The 23010-nt window shown below is 45.8% G+C and overlaps 1 protein-coding gene across 1 annotated transcript in view; it reads right to left on the reverse strand.

Annotated features, from left to right (window-relative positions):
* The window catches only part of ULK1 (unc-51 like autophagy activating kinase 1), an 85216-nt gene extending 64895 nt beyond the window's left edge, over positions 1 to 20321 (reverse strand). The window contains exons 1-6 of the mRNA XM_068910692.1: positions 20113 to 20321; positions 19757 to 19973; positions 18738 to 18830; positions 18604 to 18645; positions 2633 to 2665; positions 1824 to 1860 (exon numbers count right to left, since the gene is read on the reverse strand). Coding sequence (XP_068766793.1) covers positions 1824 to 1860; positions 2633 to 2665; positions 18604 to 18645; positions 18738 to 18830; positions 19757 to 19846 — 295 coding nt within the window. The 5' untranslated portion in view covers positions 19847 to 19973; positions 20113 to 20321. The remainder of the gene's footprint in view (positions 1 to 1823; positions 1861 to 2632; positions 2666 to 18603; positions 18646 to 18737; positions 18831 to 19756; positions 19974 to 20112) is intronic.
* Positions 20322 to 23010: the final 2689 nt, after the last annotated feature.

The following is a 23010-nucleotide window of genomic DNA, read 5'->3' on the forward strand; positions in this document are numbered from 1 at the left end:
AATGCGAGGGCACAAAATCCCATCAATTCAGTCACTGGGAAAAAGTAATATTACATGTTCAGCATGCTCCTGTACTTACAAAACAGGCAGAAGCCTGCCTCTACATGTAAACAACATCTTGGACATACAGACCCAGAAACTTTGGAAATGAGATTACAGAGATTAGAAGAGTTAGCTGAGAGGGAACCTCAGTTCATTGATTTCTCCAGCTGACTTCTACTCCCAACTCATAATTCATTACCCATTCTCTATTTAAAACTTGCCTGGGCCCTGACAAAACTGAAGCGTGACTATTTTTAAAAGCATTTTATTATTTAAATTTCAGCTTGTCTTCAAGGCAAAAAAGGTATCATATACAAAAATATTTTCACTTCATATTCATAACACTGTTCCACCACTATGAAAGAAGCTCTTTAAAGCACAATAACATCCAAACGATGCAAAACACTATCACTTAACTAAAGACAAAGCACACTGAACCTGAATTTAAAAACACAAATGCCTGTCATTTCTGAGTCATCCATATTTTAAATAAACAAAACCTATAAAAGGCAAAATGTCCCTTCATTTTTTTTCAAGTACAAAATCCTTTCTGCAAATAAAAAAAAAATCCACAAACACACATAATTCGTTACCCTATATGAACAGAATGCAACATAGTAGCATCAAGCCTGAAATAATCGTTCTAGGGACACTAACTCTAGCTGTAGGGCAAATGTAAAGTATTATCTAGCTGACTAGCTTTTAATTTCCACAATATGAACAAACTTTGTTTAACCACGACCCACACTCATGCAAGAAATGAGATTACTGAGGAGACAAATTAAGTCTTCTAGTTAATACCCAAAACAACAAGAAAGTTACTTTAAAAAAGAAAAAGGGGGGGGAGGGGGAGAGGGAAATACAGTCAGGCAAACAGAAAATAATGCTTTGCTGCAGTCAGACACAAGCCACTTGTTAAACGTGTTCTCCTCCCATTGTTTAGAGGATTCATGTGGTGACCCAAGAGATGCTCAGGTGCAGGATGATTTCTGCATAGACGAGGATCCTGTTGTTGTGCAATGGGCTGCCCTGCACTAAAGAACAGCTTGCGAGACTAAAGCTCGAGTCCCAGGTGGGTAATCTGCAAAGCATGTTTCATTCCATTTGATGGCAAAGGAGCTCTTCAGTCTCACCGAAACCTTCTTCAAGATACCCCGGTTACAGATATCTGCCTACTGCAGTGTGCTATCCAAACGATCCTGAAGTTAGTAGTTTTTGTCACCCTCACAACACCACTGGCTTCTAGTTTACACTGGACAGAGCTGTCTTCCATACACTATGAAGTAACAAATGTGTTCTGTCCGAGATGCGGGGACACCCTTAGGGGAAAATTTAAAGCAAATCAAATATATTCTTGGAACTTCATTTGATCAAACCCTACAGATACAAGGCTCGAACAAGTAATTTTTTCCAGTGATCAAGAAAGACCAACCATGCCACTGGCAGAATTAAATGTGTTTTATCTGTAAGGCCACTATAACAAAAATAGATAGGTAACTGCTGACAACAGTCCATATCCTTCAGTCATGACTGACCTACTTAGCAAAGACAAGTCATCCCACCTAGCTTTTACTGCCTTGCAGTCTCACTTTTCTAATGATTATCAAGGGTAAAGCTCTTGGAAGAAGAGCAATGATGCTCTGTTTATTTTTCAGGAACTGAAAAAAAGATATCCCATCTGCTTGCTTAGATCTTCCACAAACCCCCACAACTTTAACAAGCTAGAACAGCTATTGCTTCCTAGTGAACACAGAGGATGTTCTCCATGCTGCTGTACTTACTGTGAAGGTAGTCTGCCAGGTCACCACCGTTACAGTACTGGAAAGAGATCACAAAGGTCAGTTAACATGAGGGAAAGCACAGATCAAAAAAATAAGGCAGCAAACTTCTCTAGGATTGCAGGCTTCTCATGGTATTTAAGTATAAACAAACACACATATGCCAAAATGTATATTCAGAAGATGATTGAAAATAATCATTCTGGTAGGTTTCTCTTGTCACATTTCCCACATATGTTAAGTTGCATTAAGATATACCAGTGTACCTTAGCTTTTGTATGCATGCACACATACGCATGCGAGAGAGAAAGACAGGGAAAACAAAAACAAAGAAGAAAGGTCACCATTTGAAAGATCAGCAGAAAACTGGTCGAGGAAAACCTGGGAGCAGCTACAGATGAATGCTGAAATTCCCCACGTTATGTTCCACGTCATTAGGGAAAGTCAATAAGACTTCAGAGTGAAGACAGCAGAGCAAATAAACAGTTTACAAGCTTTGCAGCCATACCATGTGGAGACAGCTTTCCTTACATGTATCTTGAGGTAGATACTACCCAGTAACATCCATTTTACCCTTGCGATAAGGAGTCTGACTGATTAAACCTGTGCCAGCATGACCTTCTGACAGTAGTAGAATGAAAAATCCTGCTGGCCGCTAACTTCACCCACACTGTTACAGTTCTCACAGCTATGCAGGTTAGCAAAAGCATCACAGGTCAGAGTGTGAGCAGAAAGTTCTACTTGAGTAATGAGCAGGTCTGTTTAATATGAGTTTAAAAAAATTAAAAAAAAAAAAAAAAAGCAGCACTCACCTCCATAACCAAGTAGACAGAGTTTGCCAGTTCCTGGAGGGGGAAAAAAAAGGAACAATAAGAGGTTTATGCATTGTAATATTTCCCATGTGTTACAACTACTGTATTTTTTTCAAACAGATAAAGTTTCTTCTGTATGATTCAGATAGAAGAGAGAGGAGGAACTTCATTACATTAATTCCTGGAAGATCACAAAACACTTGCTTTGCAAGTGCCAGGCATTTCACACCAATTTAAGCATGTTATTCCTTTCTGAGCACGCATCCATTTAACAGGGCAAATATCACCTATTGTGGTTTGGGTTTTCATATTTTTTTCTGACTCTTGGGATTAACAGTGACATGCAATGCAGATGCTGGCCTGCTGTCTCAGAGTCTCAGTCATTTCCATATTTAACACGGTCCTTTACAGCAGGTATGCCCATATGAGCAGCACCAGTCTGAACGATGGGATAAGAGCAACACAACTTTGGGATCTGCATTTCAGCCTCCTTGGCTGAAAGGTGCTTATGAGATCCACCTTTGGCTTGAGGGGCTGGGGGGGGGGGGGGGAGGGCAGGGTGAAGAGAGGAGAGAAGAAAAGAGGGAGGGGAAAAAAAAAAAAAAAAAGAAGCAGCTGCCTTCAAGCTCAGAAAGTTTGGCTGTAGTGCTGGGCTACCCAGGAGGGACGTAACAAAGATGTCTCTGGGGATGCTTTTGAGTAGCTGCATACCAGTCTGGCCCTTGTTTTAGTCTAGTAACATCACACATCACAAAGTGGGAAACCAACACTTAAGTGGCTGAACGTGATCAGGCTTCTATTTTAGGTGTTACAACGACGAGAACACGCTACAATTATCCATTTGAAAGCATTGTGCCACGTAGGTCAAAAACGCAACATTGGCTAACCAATTTCTAGACACGCATCCACAGAGCGCTAATAAATTTAACAGGGCACTATTAGCAGGTGGCTAAGGCTTTCTGGGTCATCATGACAGTCAACGTCAGCACCAACGTCCAGATCAAAGGCTCATCTTCCAACGTTTGCTACGGTGTGGGTGCTGCACTGTGATGCTTTTTTCAAGCTTGAAAGTCATCTCCATCCTCAGCTGAACTTTTCCACTGGCTCCCTGTCTTGGGAAGCAAGTACAAGGTGGTATACACTGTGGAGAAGCACCCCATAAGCATGCGACACCAAGGAGCAGTATCAGGAACTGGGCTGCTGTGCGGCACATGCATTGACACGAGTCGCTGTCGGCCACTGGCTCGGCACCACTTCCCAAACCCGTGGCAGAGAACGCACACGGGCAGCCACACGTTTTAGCCCTTCTACCCCAGAAGGGCGAACGGCTCAAAATGCTCTTGCTGAAACAGAAGTCAGACAGAAGAAAGCTGGGTGGACCTACTACACAAAAGCTTACATGCTAAAAATCACTCCTCAGTGCAAGGCCCAGTCCTGGACAACTGTACGCAGCAGAAACTTGGCTGCGCGGAGAAGCACTGAAAGCAAAGGCAAAGCAAAAGGCTTCACTACTTTTCCACAGCTCTAGGGGAGTACGCCTTCACTTACAGGCTGTTTAGACACCTGCCTACCTAATTCCTCCTCTAAGCTTGACTAAAATTTCAAAAAGCCCCAATACCCATGCTACCAGTGTTTTAGTTTTCGATCAGCCTCTGTTGTCTGCTCCCAACTCCTTTCCTCTTGGTCTGCCCCCAGGACTCGCTGCCTGTCAAGCCTGTACCGAAATGACTTTGTCAGTGCCTCAAGCCCTCACCACCTTTCACCATTTCGGTTGTAGTTCTCTTTTAACCTTATAACGCGATATCTGAGCTTCCAGATGCGTGCTGCAAGACTGGTCGGAGGAGGGGTGGTGAGAGGTGAGGAAGCAGAGTCTTTCAAATCGCAGGTAGTTCAAGTCACACAGTTGCATGCAAAACAGGCCACCTTCCCCCAGACGCTGCACGCGCATACCTGGCAGCCCAGCAGCTTAACCTCAAATGGTTTCCCTGGTTCAAGATGCTCACCAGACTCAGGGGTGGCAATTCCTGACTCTTAAAACTGCTCTTACTACCAAGCAGGCTGAACTTTTAAAAGGTCTCCTTGTTTTTCCAATAAGCACTTTTCTGTGATACTTCAAGAGTGCTTTGCTGCTTTTCCATGAATGACAAGGCCTTGTTTTCCAGTTCTCACGTTTACAAGAAGCATGTGTTAAGCCATCCACTTTCACGCACGCTTCATATAGAGCGGGGAAATAGTTTGTACTTAAAGCACTAAGCTAGGGAACCAGCATAGGAAGCAAACGCCAGACATCGTCACAAGCTTCAAACACGACAAAACACAAGGGGAAAATTTTCAGAAGCGTTCCAAGCCCACCAGCTCCTGCTGACCTTAACAGAAACAGTGGAAGGTCAAGATTTATGAGCTATCCAGGCCTTTCACTGCTCCGTGAACTCCAGTCACAGACTTACACCCAGACGGGAGGATGTACCAGAACTGCCTTGCAGCCAGCTACTTGGGCAATGACTGTGCAGCTGCAGAGCACAGAGCTCAGCACAGGGGAACTGCCAAGCTCAGGGGAAGTTTCTAAAGTGGTTTTTGCAGCCCACACCGAGTTCATCACTGCCACGGTATTTCTCATAGACACTTCTTGTCTAAACACGTTGTGGTCACTGCAATTCAGTACCTCTGTCCACTAATATGCACGGTGCCAGCTGGGTTTGGGGAACCTTAGTTTACTATTACCTGCACAGAAAATGAAGGGGAATTTCCGCTTGTATAAGCTGAACCCAAAAGATATTAGTAATAACTTCTTAGTTATTAGCCAAGAACTAACGTGCACTGTACAGTTTGGCTGTTTTCCCACTTTATTTAAAGACACTGCAAACAAACATAATAAAGCTAGTCATTGATTTTTGGCTGTCAGTGCATACACATAAGCTTCAAATGCTTCAGTGACTACGGTTAAATAAGGACACCCAGACAAGGGAGACGCTCTGCTCAATCTCCCTAGCAAAAAATGTGACCTTCATACTTCAGGTTTTATCCCACCAAGACAGGCTAAAGACACAAGGAGGAAATGCCTGCAAGGCAGCAAACAGGGGGCTGCCCTGTCTATCCACTGGCAACAGTCCTTGCTGCCCATTCAAGTCTTATTAGGAAGCATTCTTCCATTGATTAAATTTAACACAAACCTCACGTAAAAGTTGCGTTCAGCATCTGTCGTTTCTGACGAGAACTGAAACTGTGTTCCTTCAGTTTGGACAACGGCCCACAAGCCAAACTGGAAGCATGGGTTTCATCCTAGCTACATCTACTTGAACAAATAGCATAAGACAATAGGAGAGAGCTGTACAGCAAAACAACTGGTGCCGAGAACTCAACATCGACACTAACTACATTTCAGGGGTTTTATTTCAGAGTAGCTCTACTCAACTCCCATGGTCCACTAGCAGTTGAAGTGCCAGGTGCACTCCTGAGCCCATCTTCCACCTTAGCTTCCCCCAAAACGAATTTGGGGGGGAATGGGAATTTGGGTCTCCCGAGCTTCGAGACCATGCTGACGCAAGCCAAAGCACAGGGAGCAGAGAGGACTGGGAGACTTGCTGCAAAAGAGCGCTCCTGATGCAAACCAACACCCTTGCCGTACACGTACCCACTGCAGCAGCAGTATGTTTACCGACTGTGTTTCCAGAGCACAGATGCCTGTAGCAGGGCTGACAACTTTCACATTTGCAGCTTCAGCATTTCAAGGATCGCTTACCAGAAAGATTTGTAAGAATTTTACCACCTAAACCAAGCATTTATTTTAAGAAGGGCCCCAGAAACAAGCTCTCATTTAGAAAAAGCCTTCAGCCGGTAGCTTACTTAGAACAGATGCAACTGTTCAAAGAGACTCCCGGTTTCCTCAAATGGGCGAAAGGACTTCTTTCAAGCTGATTCAGCAGCAGAAGCTGTTTCTTTTCCATTTTTATCCTTCCACAATATTTACGATTTGTGCATTAACAAAACAAGGAAAAAATGCTGCAAGCAAAACTTTACAGCCTACCAGCCTCTTTGAGGAGAGACAAAGTGCCCAACCCACTCATTTCCACATTAGCAACCGGAACGATACTACGATTTTTTTTTATATTTCTGCAGAGGCTCACATCCAAGAAGCGCTACAGGGAATTTACTTTGGACCTCTTACTCACACATGCCATTCCATACAGCAAGGGCTAATTCTGTCACTAAGTGAACTCAACTAAGGCAATGGCAGAGAAGAACCTCCCTAAATCCTTCCCTCATCACAGTATGCAGCAGTGCCTTGACTGTGCTCCACAACAGCACCAAAAGGCCTCTGCCAAAGACATTAAGCTGACAATTAATCAGTCTGGATCATTGCCCGACTTGTAGCTCTTACAGCAGAGGCCTCAGCAATGAAGTTACACTTTAATTGAGTGTAAAAATAGGCAACAGCCTCTACTGTCTACAACTAATGCACATCTGCTAGCAGAGAACAAAGAAACGAAGAAGCTTAATTTAGCAGTACAGCAGAAATCACCCTAGGACAGCGCGTTGCTCAGATTCCTCACTAAGACACTGCAGAACGGTGTTATGGGTGTTAAGGCACAGCAGCCCAGTCTCTCTTTAAATTTTCTCTCCGCCCAGACTGGAAGGTGGCATGATCCTCTTCTTGGAAAGTGTGTATTTAGGTGTGTCCAAAGGGAAATGTCTGGGTGTACCCACAGTTAGTCATCCTCCTACCACAGCTTAAAAAGTCTGTGAGAGGAAACTTCCTCAGAGAAATCCTCCTCCGCACTCTACCCCAGCCTGGGCTGCTACTGAATTTAGAAGGCTGTAAGGAGGGAGAAGGAAAAAAAAGGAGAAGAAAAAGAACCAAAAAAACACACACACACAACCAACCACAGTCTAAGCCTAACTACACAACACCTCCAAAACACTCTATGCAGTGCAGCGTTTTCACCAACCTGTGCACAACTAGCATTAATAAGACAACAGGGTAAAAACGTACAAAAGAAAGGTTTTGACCTGACATAACTCGCCTCTTCTGTGGGAAGACTGGGGCTCAAAAGCTGGACGGCTCCAGTGTTATGCCCACGAGCACAGCCTGACTGACAAGGCTCCTACTGCTTGCAAGAGAGGAGTCTCACAGACTCGAGCCCTCAGAATCGTTTTTGTTATTCTCCTGCAGAAAAGCGCACCACTGCCTGCTTTGTTAGCCTCCCTTGATGCCAAAAGTTCCTGCTCTGCACCTCGCAGAATGCATCGACCATGTGCTCCTTTAACCCTCCAGCAGCACCCAGAGCAGCTGCCAAGGAAAGATAACTGCTCTGCACAGATCTTGGTAAACGGGGCTAGAGCTCATCCATTGTACCAACAAAACAGAAGCATAAAAATAAAGCTCAGGGCCTAACCTGAAAGCAGAAGATAAACTCGACAGCAATTGAAAGCTGAGGTTTTCTGCTTTGGGCAATTCTTCTAACATCACTTCCCCTGCTTGCTGCAGGATTGCAGCAGTACTGCAGCAGGGAGGTACGCTACACCCTCCTCTTCTGCCAGCAGGATCTCACAGAGCCAGCGCTCTTCTGGCCTGTGATATCCATTCGTCTCTTTTCTGAAAGCGGCACTGGGGTCACCAACATCGGCTGTAAGGTGCAAGAATTTTGCTCGACAGGAATCAGCTCCTAGGCCAAGGTCATCCAAAAAAGCCTTTAGTTAACATAGCGGCTCCCAGGCTGAACGGGCTTGAAAAACAGAACCTATGATTCCCAAGAGGAGAAAAAAAGTTTCCAAATGGTTAAATCTCTTAAGAGTTATTTTACTGCAGCTCAGACCTTGTCTTGAGCAGGTTAACCCCTAAAGAGGGAAAGGAAAACCTTCATGCTAGGCAAGGATTCTCTCTTGATGCAACTATTTGAGCAGAAGATAAAAGACAGTACTAACAATCTGAATTGCGGGAGCATCTACTCTTAGCAAAATAGCTCTAAAATAAATAACTGAGTGATATTCACATGATTTCTGTCCTCATATGCAGAAAGAGTATCTCAGAGTCTCCTGTGCTACACCACTCTCCAGTCCTGCTCCCCCTCTTCACTCTTTCTGAAACTTAGCAATAAAAAATTCAGGAGTATTTCAAGCAGGTTTCCAATTCAGGAGAGAAAAAAATAACTGAGATGAAGGAAGAAAAAGTACTCATTTACTGTAGTATAATCTCCTCTCTGCACAGAAGCACAATATTGAGCATTTCTCAAACCCAGAGACAGCTTTAAGACTAGACAAAAGCAAGTTTTAGGACAGGCCTTCGGGATTCATGTCTCGTAGCCTATAAGGTCCTGCACCACAGCAAGCTAGCACGCTATAAGGAACAAGCGACCACTTTCCTCTTGTGTAAGGGCTATACCAGAGCAGATAAATGTTGGGCTGTGGTATCAGTCACACCTAAGTGCAGTCCAGAAGATAGCACTGAAACAACTAATACCATCATGCAACAGCCTACTTCATGTCTTGGCCTGTTTTGGCAATTCTAGGCCCAGCAATAAAACCTACAACCACTGATTGGAAAGCATTTTCTCCAACTCGGCACAACCAGCAGATCTTCGACTTCCCAAAAGAATGAGGGCTCCCAATTTTTTTAATGCAGATCCTAAGAGGTAAGAAGCAAGACCCAGAGAGGCCCACAGACATCTGCTTTGGCAGAAGAACCTCTATCAGCTTGCTCCAGGATTTGGAGCACCAGTTGAGACACACGATAAGCAGAAGTGAGGTCCTGCCTTATACAAGTGGTTTACGAAGAGTGCTGCAGTAGTTGGAGTTTTGTAGAATCAGTAGAACAACATTGGAAAGGGCCAGTGCTGTCCCACTGCAGACACTACAGCACTCTCTGCTTATAAGACAGATGAACAGTTCAGGACAGATCATACTTCAGTGCAGACTAAAGACAGCAAGAAAGTTAACCTCTGGTTCTGCATGTGTTTCAGGAAGGGAGGGAAAGTACTTCCCATGCATCCCAAACAAAACCTCATGATAACTGCCCTAAAGTCCGACTGTTCAACGCTTGAAAAAAAGATATATATATACATATATATATATATACACATATATATATATATATATATATATATATATATATATATATAGTGTCATGTCCATCAAGTTATCATTTGCCAGACAGCTTAATACCATCACAGAGAAATGATAGGACTGCTGGTAGAACAACTCAATGTTTAGGTTCCCTGAAGAAACTTCACCAACCCCTTCCACGGGACACAAGCTTTCTGCAGCTCCCTTCAAACCAGGAGCTCCACCTCCCTCTTCATCTCTAGGCCTCTGCAGACTGTTGTATGTACCACAGCTCCACTGATGGGACATTCAGCTGTGGCTTCGCAAAGGTTTGCTGCAGGCTTTGAACAAAGCTCTCAGATTCAAAGCACTTGTTCAGCAACTGATGACTACAGCGCTCACAAGAGCCCAAACAGGAAAACACGAGTCTCTTTTAGAGGCAGACTGGGCGTCTGCAGACCAAAGCACTACAGCAACACAAAGCTGAAAGCAGCACCTGAGACTAACCACAAAAACTCAAGTATAGGATTAACGTCATAATAAGAGTATAGAGACAAAGGGGCAGGTTCCACTGGTCCCAGAACTTCAAGGTAAGCCCAGCACTGAAAAAGACCACGCATCACAGCAAATTCAAGGCTCACACACAATCATGTTCTGTCTCGGGGGTAACAGTGTCACCTGCACCAGGCGATGCCCCCAGCTGGCCAGCTCCTCAGGAGCCATTACCGCCTGGGAGCATGCAGCGCATGCTGCATCTGCATGCAGCAGCCGCAGCAGCCCAGCAAAGGTACGAGACTGAAAAAAGCAGCAGCGTTCTGCAAAGTTGGGACTTTCCCTTGCTCTGATAATGGAATAGGAAGAGTAGTTACTCCCTTGCTAACAGATAAAGTAAGATCAGAAGATTCTCCCAACAAAAGCAAGTTCCTTTTTGCAAATGACAATGCATTATATTAATGCCATCAAGAGAGGAGACTACAGAATTCCAAATACAATGAAACACTGAAGATCCGATTTGCTGTTCTATATTTATTCCTCATCACCCTTCTGTATTACAGTCATATTATAAAATGAACATTTAAGATTTTATTCTCCGTTACCTTAAGCTCAGTCACATGCACTGGAATTAAATTCTTGCAGACTGTGAAGTTGCGTTTTATGGGCCTAAGAGCCTACACAAAGAACAGGAGCCGGGGCGGGGTGGGGGGGGAGTGCTGCGGGCCGAGGCAGACAATACAACAAGAGTCAGGGTCTCCCCCACATACTCTGGCATCGTGCTGAACATCTCGGTTGCAACCACACACTGAGATACAGTCAGATACAAAGAAAGCCACCTAACTTAGGAGTTTGATTTCAGAACTGAAGAATGTAGTTCTACTAATAAAGTTGGGAAAGGCTTGTTTTTCAACAGTAAATCCTAAACACGTTTAATCTGATATCCTGTGAGAGATTTTAAGCAACTGCAGAAATTAAGGGCCCAACGCCCACTGATTTTTCCATGGCAGCTGCACGACTAACTGGCCTTTGCAAATCTTCTCCTATATACCCATTTACTTCAAACTTCATTTACCACATTTAAGAAAACAAACACACATTGTCACAGAGCAAAGCTGTTACAACAAGGAGCTTAAAGAAAAAAGCAAAAGTAAAGGTTTTTCTTTCAAAAAGTTTTCATTTAAGAGAAAAATCCAAGAGCCAGAGGCCAGAGTAACATGGCCTTAAGACCACAATATTTCAAAAAGAAAATGTAATATGCTTTAACATACTTAACATGTCAGCTACAAGTGCCTACTAGATTAAAAAATATATATATATCAGTCAGATCCAAAAAAAAAAAAAAAAAGAGCCTCTGAAGAGAAAGATATCCAAAATCTCTGCTTACGTGTACAATGATATTAAGAAACACACAAACTGTGTGCTTTAAAGCCATTCTCTGACCAGCACACCAGGGTCTGCTTCTCAGCATTTTGCCCTGCCTCACACCACTTCACCCCTCCATAGCCAGTGCAATTCACACCATTTCCCACGCCACCAGGTGTACCCGGATGGATTTGCACAGGCTGGGAGGCCTTCCTTTCTTGGAGATGTAAGATGCTTTGCTAAATAGGATTTGTAATGACTTGAAATCGTACATCTTTCATTCCCCACAAATGATACATACTGTCCGGTTGATCTCCAGTATGCCAGCCCAACTGACTTAATTCCTCCCATCATTCTCATACTAAGAGACGGGCAGGTGTTCTTGCAGCCCTGAAAGAATATTTTTGCCCTAAGCAACCAGTGATGCCGAGTTTGATACATTTCTATTAGCCCCCTCTTGAAACAACCTTAGGTTTGAAGAAAGGCAGCCTTGAGATCATCGTTTTGCATTTCAAGAGCATCTCTTTAGGTTTATGGCTGTATTTAGGGTTCGCACATCATAAAGCGGGAGTTACTGCACAGTTAAAGCACCTCTTTGCTATATGCTATGCGCAAAGGAGGCTTTCAAGCTATCTGTTGTCAGGGTTCTTCCTTGGGATTCTGCTGGGAAGCTTCGCTATTAAAGTTTTCAAAAGGGAACTACAACATCCAGTGAAGATAATTAAGATGGCTTCTCCTAAGCAACGCATGTTTAGGTCTGTACCTCAGAAACATTGCTTTGTAAGATCACAGCACTCGTATTCTCTCTCCGAGCGTTACGTGAACATGATTAGAAGCAAAAAAAAAACCCACTAGAAACAAACATAAGTGAAAAAAGTATATACTTATTCTGAAAAAGATGCGTCTCCTTGACTTCGCACATCAAAGAAAGCCATCTCTGCTGACCACCTTAGCACTTTGTTTCCTGTTGTATGCTGCGTGATTGTGGCAGTGTGCCTCACGGAAGGGACACCCTTGCTTTAAAGGACTAGAGCTGCTCCAAAGCAGACCTGAGCCGCTCGCACAGACACCTACCACCAACACTGACCCTATGCTTGCTGTTTGCTAGTCTGGCTGTTGCGCAAAAGCTTTTCAGTTGGTATCAACAGGTAGGAAAACAGCAAGTGCAGAAAAGGGAGAGGAAAGAAGAAGGAAACACACGAGAGTGAACTGATTATTCTCAATTCTCTACATATGCCTGAGCATTGAGATGAGCCTTTGCAACACACACTTCTGTTTCACCACAGTTTCATGATTTAGGGTCCAGTCCAATCCAGTCACAAGATTGAATGTATTAACTGGGCTTTGGTTTGGACCTATAACGTTCGGCAGAAGTTCAAACAGTGGTTCTCCATCTAAATTCAATCCCCCTCAGGGGTGTTTTTTCCTGTCAATATGATTAGGGGGCGTCTACTCCCATCCATCTTCCAAATCTCCATAGCCCTGCTTTTCCCCCTTCAGCATAATGCTTTCACTCAGCACAAGGATTTAAACAGTGGAAATTTTCATAATGGAAACATTGATGGAGCTTAAAGAAGAGCAGCATGAATAGCGCCTCAGCAGTTCCCAGGGCTTTGCTGTCAAACTGTGAACACAGCCTACCAGTTTCTGATTACTCTTGGGAAACATTTCTTAATCTCTCATTATAGTCTGAGTAATGCTACCTTCCACAGGAGCTTTAGAGGTCATCAACCTTCCACATCACTGGCTCTTCCATGACACCGTCGTCATGTGAGGGGAACACAGGTATGTGCCTTTACACATACCATGAGTAAAACAGTGATCATCATTTCAGAAACGTAACAAGACCACTCCCTCTAAAAAAAGCCCTATGACTCCTCCAAGGTCTATATTTAGTGGTCAAAATTTGCTAGATGTTCTTGTGACCTGCTCCATGGGGTACCAGCTAGTGAAGCTGACATAAAGTAGAAGTTCAAAGCTATAAAATTCTTCACTTGCCATAAACATAACCTTTTTGGTTCACTAAACTCTCGTCTCTCATTCTACAAAACTACTGGCAGAGGGAAGGTTAGACTTCCTGCCCCTTTCCCCCTTCTACCTTCAAATTAAGCCAGATCCAGTCTTCAGTAACAGAGTGATTCCCTTCAACAGATGTGGGGACGCTGACAGAGCCATACAGCAGACAACCCATTCTTGTCCACAGCACAAGCAGAAGGATTGCTTGGCAATTCAGAGGAGCCTGCACTTTACACCCACTCACAAGGCAGCTTGCCAGCTTCACTCAGGGAGGGAATTAAAAGCAGATTTAACCAGGCAGCCTGTCTGACCTCAGGAGTGTGATCTCCCAGACACAGAGTATCTTAGTCATCCCAGGTGTCACACTGGAGCCCTGTCTCCTGAGACAGGGCACCAGAACAGTAATGCCTGAGGAGCAGAAGATCTTGCATTAGATGGCACAAGAGGTGGTGAGGCAAGGAGGTGACACTGCAGCAAGCATCGATTCATCCAACATCACGCATTATCAAAGCACTGCAGTAGAAGTGAGCAGTGCTGCAGGGCACACCAAAGTACGTCGCCACTTACGGAGATCCAGAGGTCTCCGAACGGACAACAGCAGGCACGTGCACAAGATGAAGCCTTTGGCTGCTAGTCCAGGTGTCAGAAGAGGATGATGGTGCAGAGAGCCAAATGCCAGAGCCAAACAGCTGTGACTCTACTGATCACAAGAACTCTCTCTACAGCAGCAATAGAATAAGCCTGTTCTTACTCAGCCCTGCTCCTTCCAAAGGACAGCCTTGGGTGACTGACCATGCAGCCCAAGAACATTTGTTCTGCCACCCTATGCCTTAATCCACGGGCATGAGAAGATAACAAATAGTTTGGACTGCAAGGACTCCATGTTGTGCGTCTCTTCTTTAAGGGTTCCAGATGATGCAGTCTCCCCAGCAGAAATATTTTTGTGAGTCTTTGCTGTAGAAGTGAGTTAAGCTTTACTCTGATCTCATCCCTAGCTGCTGAGCCCAACAAGCCAACTGGACATGGAATTAGAGAAAGCAAACCCTCAGTTAACCTGGTCTAAACTAGAAGCAAGAATACAACAGCCTAGAGCTACATTTCTACGACCAGCCCATCCCACCTAAGGGATGCCAAAACTTTAAGAAACCAATACCCATACAAGCACAGTCCCAGCTAGGCTGCCTCAAGAAACTCAGAACACAGCATACAGCTAAGGAGAACGGGAAGTAAAGTCCCCCTTTTACCAGGAAAACCTGTTCTAATACCCAAAGGATGATTTATGTCCAGGAATAGCATATTTTCTGCAAGTCCAGAGCTGCCGGGTTAGGACTGCTTTGCTCCGCAGTATTAGAATAAACATGGCCCAACACCAACACAGTCACATGTGAGATCTTCAGCTGGCACCTACATAACCAACCCTCCAGGGGCAGGAGGCACAGCACAGGGAAAAGCACATAGCTAGGACCTCCCTTTGCCCCAAAGATCCTAGTTACATGTAAGAGCCTGCTTTTTGCTAGTGCTGGAAAAAGCAGTCCAATGCTGTACTCCTAGGATCAAACAAGCGCAAGATTTACCTTACTATGATTGAATCCTCTTAGCTACTTCAAGTGGTCTTTGACCACAGATTCAGATTCAACATTCAGTCTCGCAAAAGATTCCAAAATAAATCCCACACAGCAGATGAGACATTGCTAAGTTTTCAGTATCAAAACAAATGAAGAGTTGAGCTGATCCCCACAGTTTTGGGAATCTATGTTTTAAGAAATCTCATTTCCAAATCAAATGCTCACGCAAAAGAAACCACTATTTAGCTCCTCATTGTCATTAACTTCCACCTTAAGCAACAAGAGCTCACTACGCTATATTCCTGCTCTCCGGACGTCTCTCTGGACTACTGCAGTCCAGAGACCCTAACTCCAATCGCTCTAGAAGGCAGCTGAGGAGCGAGGGATTGTTCAGCAGCAAGTGGAAGAATCTTGTTTTCACTTTATGCCAAACATCTCTCAGGTCTAGGAAAGATTTGCAGCAGAGCTCCATACAGACACTAGAGAGTACTTTCTAAATATAAAAATGCAATAAAACATGATTTATCTGCTTCTTGAGCAGGGGTTCTCTCATTAGGCTTCTAGACTAGTCACAGCACCTCTCATTAATACATGAGCACATAATAATGGGAATATGCATATTTCATTTGGCGAGCTATTCTCACGTAACGATGCTGCTCTTAGGACTCCAGTGAAGGGGATCTATAAAAGTCCAGACACGGCACCTTTATGCATTAAACATTCACCAGTGTCATTTCTTCCTAGGAAACTTCTTATTTTGTCATTATTTATGAGCCAAATATCACAAAGATACACAAAACAAGAAGGAACACAGCAACTTTCCCAGATTTGAGGGGTAAAATAAGCGTGTCAGGGAGGGAGCTGCCACATGAAATATCAGTGCTGCAAGTGCCTGTCTGGGGCAAATCTGGCATTACATCAGAAATTTTAAAGTTGTATTAGGCCCAGTTTGCATTTTCCTGGTTAAAAGTTAATGCTAACGAAAGCATCACTGGGTGTAATCATTTGCTTAAGGTCTTTGTGTTTTGGCTCCTTTCACTCCTTTGTGTGTAAGGAGCACATGAATAAAAGTTAAAGTCACTGCTGACAGGAGGTGCAGAGGAAGGGAAGAGACAAAATACAATAACGTAACAGAAAAAGCTGTAGGGTAAGATTAAGATTCAAAGGAACTATTTTTTTCTTTTTGCCCTACGAAGTTGTAGCAGAAGAACAAACCTCTTCAGTTTTAGAAAGCCTAAAAATAAGGGCTCAATCAACTGCAACGATGACATTTTCAAGGGTAAATATATACATAAATATATAGCTATCTGAATGAAACAATTAATCTTGTACCAGAGAACAAGATCAGTTAGAAAAAGTCTTTTCCACAAAGCAAGGAAAGGTAGGCAGGAGCCAGCCTTCCTCAGAATTTGCATTTACCTTTGCAGATTACTCTCATAAACAGATACAGAGCAAGGCCAAACACTCAGATGTATTACACATACAATCGATGTGGGGGACCACATCGGACTGTATGTGATTACAGATCACTTTCCACCAGAGGAGAGTCCACACCTTGGTAGCCCTGCGTGGCATCCCAACACAACTTAAGTCATATCATTTTTGTCCAAGAAATCAGATTACCCAAGGTCATATAAGGAGTATCTGACAAAGCTGGTGACACAACACAGACCTGGGCATACCTTGAAAGCAGGACCATTCCCGAGTTCCTATTTTTCCACATCTTACACAGTTTCTTACAAACATCTCAACAGGCTACACTGCTATATATATAGAATGTAACTAAAGCTCTTTTGCCATCACACGAGAAAAATGCATTGCCTCAATTATAACAGTTAGGAACTCATTCCTTTAGGTAGAGCATCTGATCTGCCTCCTATCAGGCAGTTATCTGAGGCAGAGAGAGGAACAGAACATGAACAAAGGTTTTGAAAGATCTGCAGAAAGCAAATCCAGCAGTGTAATATGTCATGCAAAAGCAAACTATAGGGGAGGGGCAGAAACAGCCACTCACTCCCTCAACTGAAAAATTATGGAATAAGTAAACTTAGGAGTACGGAGGAAGAGAATGAGAAATCTGAGATCTAATGCCCTAAGCGCCCCTCGCCCAGTGGAAACTTCTCCAGCTCTGTGCCGCTCTGCAGCATCATAACAAAGGAGGTCACTCCCTTAGGACTCTGCAAAACCAGCTCTAAATGCTAGTTCACAAGTAAAGGACAAGTCCTGTTCCTGATGCCTTTGCCTCTCTCCCAGGAGGAGCCTAAAAATTCCCCATGTCCATTTGCCTTTAACAAAAACAAAGCATTTAATGCCTGGCCTTCCAAGAACCTGACGTCCAATAAACCCCCTGTAAGACCTTGCCATGACCCTCTGTGCTGGCAGAGAGGGGACACAGCAGGTAATACAGTCCTTTGGGCCACAGAGCGAGGGTGACGCATGGAAACTACAGCACCCAGAAGGCATTGCAAAGAGGCTGTACCAACCAGCTGGGACTCGTGTTCTGGGTGACGCAGAGGCCACCTCAGCCAATCCACGGGAGCAGGAGGAATGTCAACAAACACAGCGGCCACGTGATATCAGGGACAAGGCAAGCAGCTCCAGATAAGCCACCCAACAGCCACCCGGGTGGTCTGACTTGTGCAGGGAAGCCAGCAGCCATCACAGTCGTCACTCATAAATATGAAACCATACGGTGGAATAAGCTCCTTGACTTATTGCACTGCAGCCCCTCAGTTTAGAAACAGAGGGATTCCATTTTATGCTTTTAGATCATGCAGCATTTTTTTTTTTAAATATCATTAATGTTAGATAAAGTATGCCTCATGGCCCAGCAGAACTTTGTAACTAAAAGTTAAGTAAAAAATGTCATTGAATAACTTTGGTTTCAGAGCAGATCAGTTCCAGGCCCTTGGAGTCTATCTTTAGAGCTGACTTGGTAGGAAAAAGCAACTGTGGGAAACCACAATAATCTAAAAATGTCTGCTGCAGTTTTTAACACTTACTGATAGCCACAAGGATAACAGAAAAATGCAAATGAAAATCCTGAGGAACTGAAGACCAATCACATGCTAAAGTCATGCTCACACTATTTCTACATGGTCTATGAAAAAGAAATACTCTTGAGAGTATAGCCAGACTAGACAAAGAAAAAAAAAAAAGGCAGGCATGCCAAGGAGAACTACTGTAAGTTTATTTTATTTCTAACATTTTAAGAACTTATGACCTTCCAACACACAGACATATTTACCACACATTCCCAGGATACTGTGCCATAAAACACAAAAAATTCATTCAGCTGCATAAGAGCGCTGTGGTCCAGAACACAGTTAATACATGATTTGCTCAGACATGTTTGTGTATCTTTCCCTAGCTTATGAGGGACTTTTTCCCAGAACAGGTATCTCTGATTACAAACATCTGTTAAAAACAAACTCTGCAAACTCCACTCAGCCTCTCCCAAATCTAGAGTGCTTTGCCATAATTAAATGCATTTACCTGGAAGTCATACAAGGCAACGATGTTCTCATGTTTCAATTCCTAGAAAAAGTAAAGAGAAAGACTATAAGCTAGGATCAACAAACAGAACATATAACAAAGACTCTGAAGAAAATAATTCCTTCTACCTTTACCTTAAGTATTTTTATTTCCTTGCCCAGCAGAGTTTGAGATTTTGCAAGGTTTTTCTTGTTAATGCATTTCACAGCTACTTCCAGCTCAGGTTTCTGAAAGTTAAAAAGTGCATGTGTAATTTAAAGATATATGTAAATTTCACCATTAATTTACATTAGGACAAGCAGCCTCTTAACAGACTAAAAATACTACTTAGAGAAGCGACTTGCAGCATTAGTAAAGGCCTCCACTTCATATCCTAATGCATATCCCTCACTTGTTCGGACTTGCCCTTTCCTGAATTACGCCTGTCAACCCAAGGAGAAAAGCCCAAGGTTTGGGTTTTTGTTATTACTTTACACCATGATTATCCTCTTACTTAAGCACTAGAAATAAACCCACTGTGGGAACCACGGCTTATCCCGAGCGCTAATGATGGAAAATCCACAGATGGATTGGTTTCCTTTTATTTAAGGGTGAGCGGTTTCCTCTCCTCTTGGAAAAATTAAGAGGATGAAGATGGAACAACTCCACAACAACCAAAAGACACTTCAGAGACAGTCCTGGGCTGTCGGGTGGTATTTTGGGAGTTTTTTTTCTTTCTTGTTTGGGGTCCCTCCCCACCTCTTTTATTTTGTTTTAAGATGAGAGCAAGTTTTTTTTTTTTTTTTGGGGGGGGGGGGAGGGAAGGGCGGCCGTAGGATGTTTCTGTGGGACGCGACTGCGGGGGGCTGCCGGCCTTTACCCGCTCGGGTGAGCCACAAGGTGAAACCCCATCGCAGGTCCTGCTGGGGCCTGCGCCCCGAAGACGCCGGAGCATGACAAGAACAACAATAACAGACGCTTCCCTGCTCACCAGAGCTGTCCTGGGGCTGGCAGCGACCAGACCGGGCGCCGGCAGCGCGGCCAAGAACAGACGCAGGAGTCCAGGGCCGTGTTGGCCGTCGCGCGCCGGCGACGGGGCAACGGGCGCACGGCGCCCAGATACGGCCCAGGCCGGAACCGGCGAGGCGGAGAAGAAAAAGGGGGGATTATTCACCTCTTTGTGCCTGCCTTTGAAGACGACAGCGAAGGCTCCGTGCCCGATGAGGTCCTTCCTGCTGAATTCAAACTTTCCCACCGCCTCCATGGCGCGACGCCGGCGGGTTTCCAGGGCGAGGGCAGGCGGGCGGCGAGCGAGCGAGCTACGTTTTGGGGAGAACTTCAGCACTCAAAGGTGACGGTGAGGATGAGGAGGACGGCGATGAAGAAGCTCCCTTGGGAAAACAAGAAAAGGTAAAGCTCTCCCTAGGAGCGCCGGGCCGGGCCGGGCCGAGCCGCCTGCCCGGTCGCGAAGGGCGGTGAGGAGCGGCGCAGCCTCCCCGCCGCCCGCCGCCGCGGCCCCTCCGCCCCCACCTCTCCCCCGGCCAGGGGCTGCCTCTTCCTGCAGACGGGCCGCGAGCTGCTCATTGTTAGCGGCCGGGGCGCAGCGGGCTCCTCAGAAGCGGGCCTTCCCCATCTGCTCCTCGGGACCGGCCGACCGACCGACCGGCCGGCGCAGCTCGTCCTGCGGCCGCCGCCGCTGCTTCAGGCACCTCTGCCCTACGCCGAGGGCGGCGCGGCCCGGCGCGGCCCTCCCCGCCCCGCCCCGCGGGCGCGGCCGCGCCACCACGCGAGCCGCCGGCAGGGCAAGTCCACCTTAAGGCAGCGGTCCGCCTTAAGCGCCAGGCCACCTTAAGGGCCGCCCTGCCTGTTTGTACACAGCGGCGCCGGGGTCGCCCCGAGGCTCCCCGCCCGCCCCCGCCCGGGCCTGGCCGTGGCCGCCGCCCGCGCCCCCACGAAGCTCCGCGGCGCGCAGTGGAGCGCAGCGCAGCGCTGGCCCCGGCGGCCGCGGCGCACGCGCGGCAGTGGGGGAGGCCGCGGCGGCGCGGAGCGGCGGGGGGGGGGGGCCGAGCCTGACGCGCTTAAAGGCGCCGCCGCCGGTCACCGGGGCGGCAGCGGCCCCCAGCGCCGCCTCGCCGGCCGGGTGCCCGCCCCCTGAGGGGCCGAAAGCAGGGCTTTCCACCAGTTTCTGCCGGTTGCCCCTTCCCTCCCCCCGCCCGCGCTTTTTAGGGAGTTGCTTCCACCTGCTAAGAGAAAAAAAAAAGAGTTAGTTTCAGGTGAATTATTGAGAATTGACCACAAGGAAGTTGCCGCGAGGTCGGGGTGCGGCGCCCAGGCCTGGGTCCGCCCGTGAAGCGCCGCGGGCGGCGGCCACCGCGGTGTCCTCTGCGGGCGCCCTGCCCCGGGGCGAACCGCCCGCCTCTGATGGAAACCTGCTGCGGGCCCACCGGGGTACCCGGCCTGGTCCGGGGGGCTTGGGCTTGGGCAGGCTGCTGCCCCGCGCGCACCTGACCGGCCCCCTGCGCCCCGCTAGACGGACCTCGGCCCTGCTTTCCAGACGGCGTCCGGACAAACTCTCCAGTCCGCCCGCGTCTTCATCAGAAACGCCCAGCCTGGAACACAGGTTCCCGCTGCGCAGACAGCAGCGATTGCGCGCGTCGCGCGGGCAGCGCTCCCGCTTAGACCTTCGATGCGAAGCTTACGTTCAATATACAGTTTACCTCTTGTCACAACTGCGCGATACTGGTTTGCCTTCAGGATCCAGCCCCTGTACTCCAGCGCGGCCGCGCTGGCGCGCGCGCTCCGGCAGGTGCGAGCATCGTCTGCTGCGCCTCCGCGGGCCTCCTCTCCTCGGGATGTCGCGTTCACATGTCATCGGGTCACCTGCAATTTCATTTTGCCGTGATCGGAAAGCGCGCTGCGATACCCAACGCGCGCCGCTCTTGCACACCACTGGGCTGGCAGTGCCCCATCACCGCTCATTTGCATCTCAAATTCCAGCGGAGTTACTACATGTTCGGTGGAAATTACAAAAGTCACAAGGATACTCTTCAACATGATTTCGGTAACGACGTGTCTTTGAAATAGCCTTTGAACCAAAACAAGACTAGAGGGCGTTTGTGATTTCAGTGCTACCAACCCTCAAAATTAAAAAATTGGCATTTGCTTTAAATGCAATATACTTACACTATTTGTTTGCTTTCTCACTGCCAGGCCTGCCCATGAAGTTTACAATTTCAGGCTTTTCTCTATGATCACAAGGAGTTAATTCAAAAATTAACCCAGAACCTGGGTAAAAATAGCAAACGTCAAAAAACTTGTAATACAATCAAGCTATATGGCAAGTGACAGGCCCAGGAATTTGTTGTACCAATCGTTTAAAAGCCACTATCTCTAATGCAGAACATAACAGTTGCAAAAGTTTAGGCAGGAAGTGAAGAAATTGTTTTGAAACTTTTCAGATAACTTCTAGGTAGGCAAAATCTTGTATCCCCTTTCTCTGGAAGATAGCCAGGGCACCGTGGTGAGCATGTGTACTCTTGCAAGAAATGCGGTAAAATCTCTAGTGACCACAGGTGTTTCTGCCTTTCTTTTGCTATCAGCAAAGACACATGCAGTTATACTGCAAAGCAAATGAGGAAGTGGATACAAATGCTTTTCAATTGGAAGCCAGAATATCGCAGTGATGAATGTTCTTTGTTCTGTACTGCGTGTGCTCACTTGTTCCTCTGTGTGCTGATGGCTGTGAAAAATTTTTTAAACTTAAATAGGTTTTGATTAAACGCAGGCCCTGAGGAAGCTTTCTGCATACGTGATACAGCAGCATACAGACCCAGGCAGCAAAGTGAGCCTCCTCTCCCCTGACATTTTATTTTATTTTTATTCTTAAAATAAAAGGATTTGACTATCAAGTGAATTTGCTTATAAAGAAGTCTGAAGACTCGCTTCATGTCTCTCTAGTGAATAATTGGAACTTCAAAGTGGCACAACAATTCTGAAGGTACTTAGTGGTCTCTACAAGGATCAAGACCAAGTTGTGCCAGAGGCCATGTGCACACATGAAGCATGACATGATCTTTGTACTGACAGCTTAACGTTTGTAGCAATTATATGGTTCTCAAATCTGTCTCCCAAAAATAGGGTAGATTTCAACAGTAAGCAAACTTTTACACAGATTTTAAAACTTACTCAAGGACAACTAACAGTGTAATGCCACATGACAGCAGATACAATTTTGAGCTATTCGGAGAGCCCTCTGCAGACACATGGTATTAGCAAAAGTTTTGTACGTTTTGGAACAAAGAGGGCTAAACAGCTTTTTAATTAAAAGTGTGATTCCCCCAAAAAATCTCTATGGTTTGCTGATTAAATATGTAGGCACTATCAGTTCTGCCCCGACGTCCAGAATTTAGTAAGAATACATCTAGGCCA

The sequence above is a fragment of the Struthio camelus genome, chromosome 17 (assembly GCF_040807025.1).
Source record: "Struthio camelus isolate bStrCam1 chromosome 17, bStrCam1.hap1, whole genome shotgun sequence".
Lineage (NCBI taxonomy): Eukaryota > Metazoa > Chordata > Aves > Struthioniformes > Struthionidae > Struthio > Struthio camelus.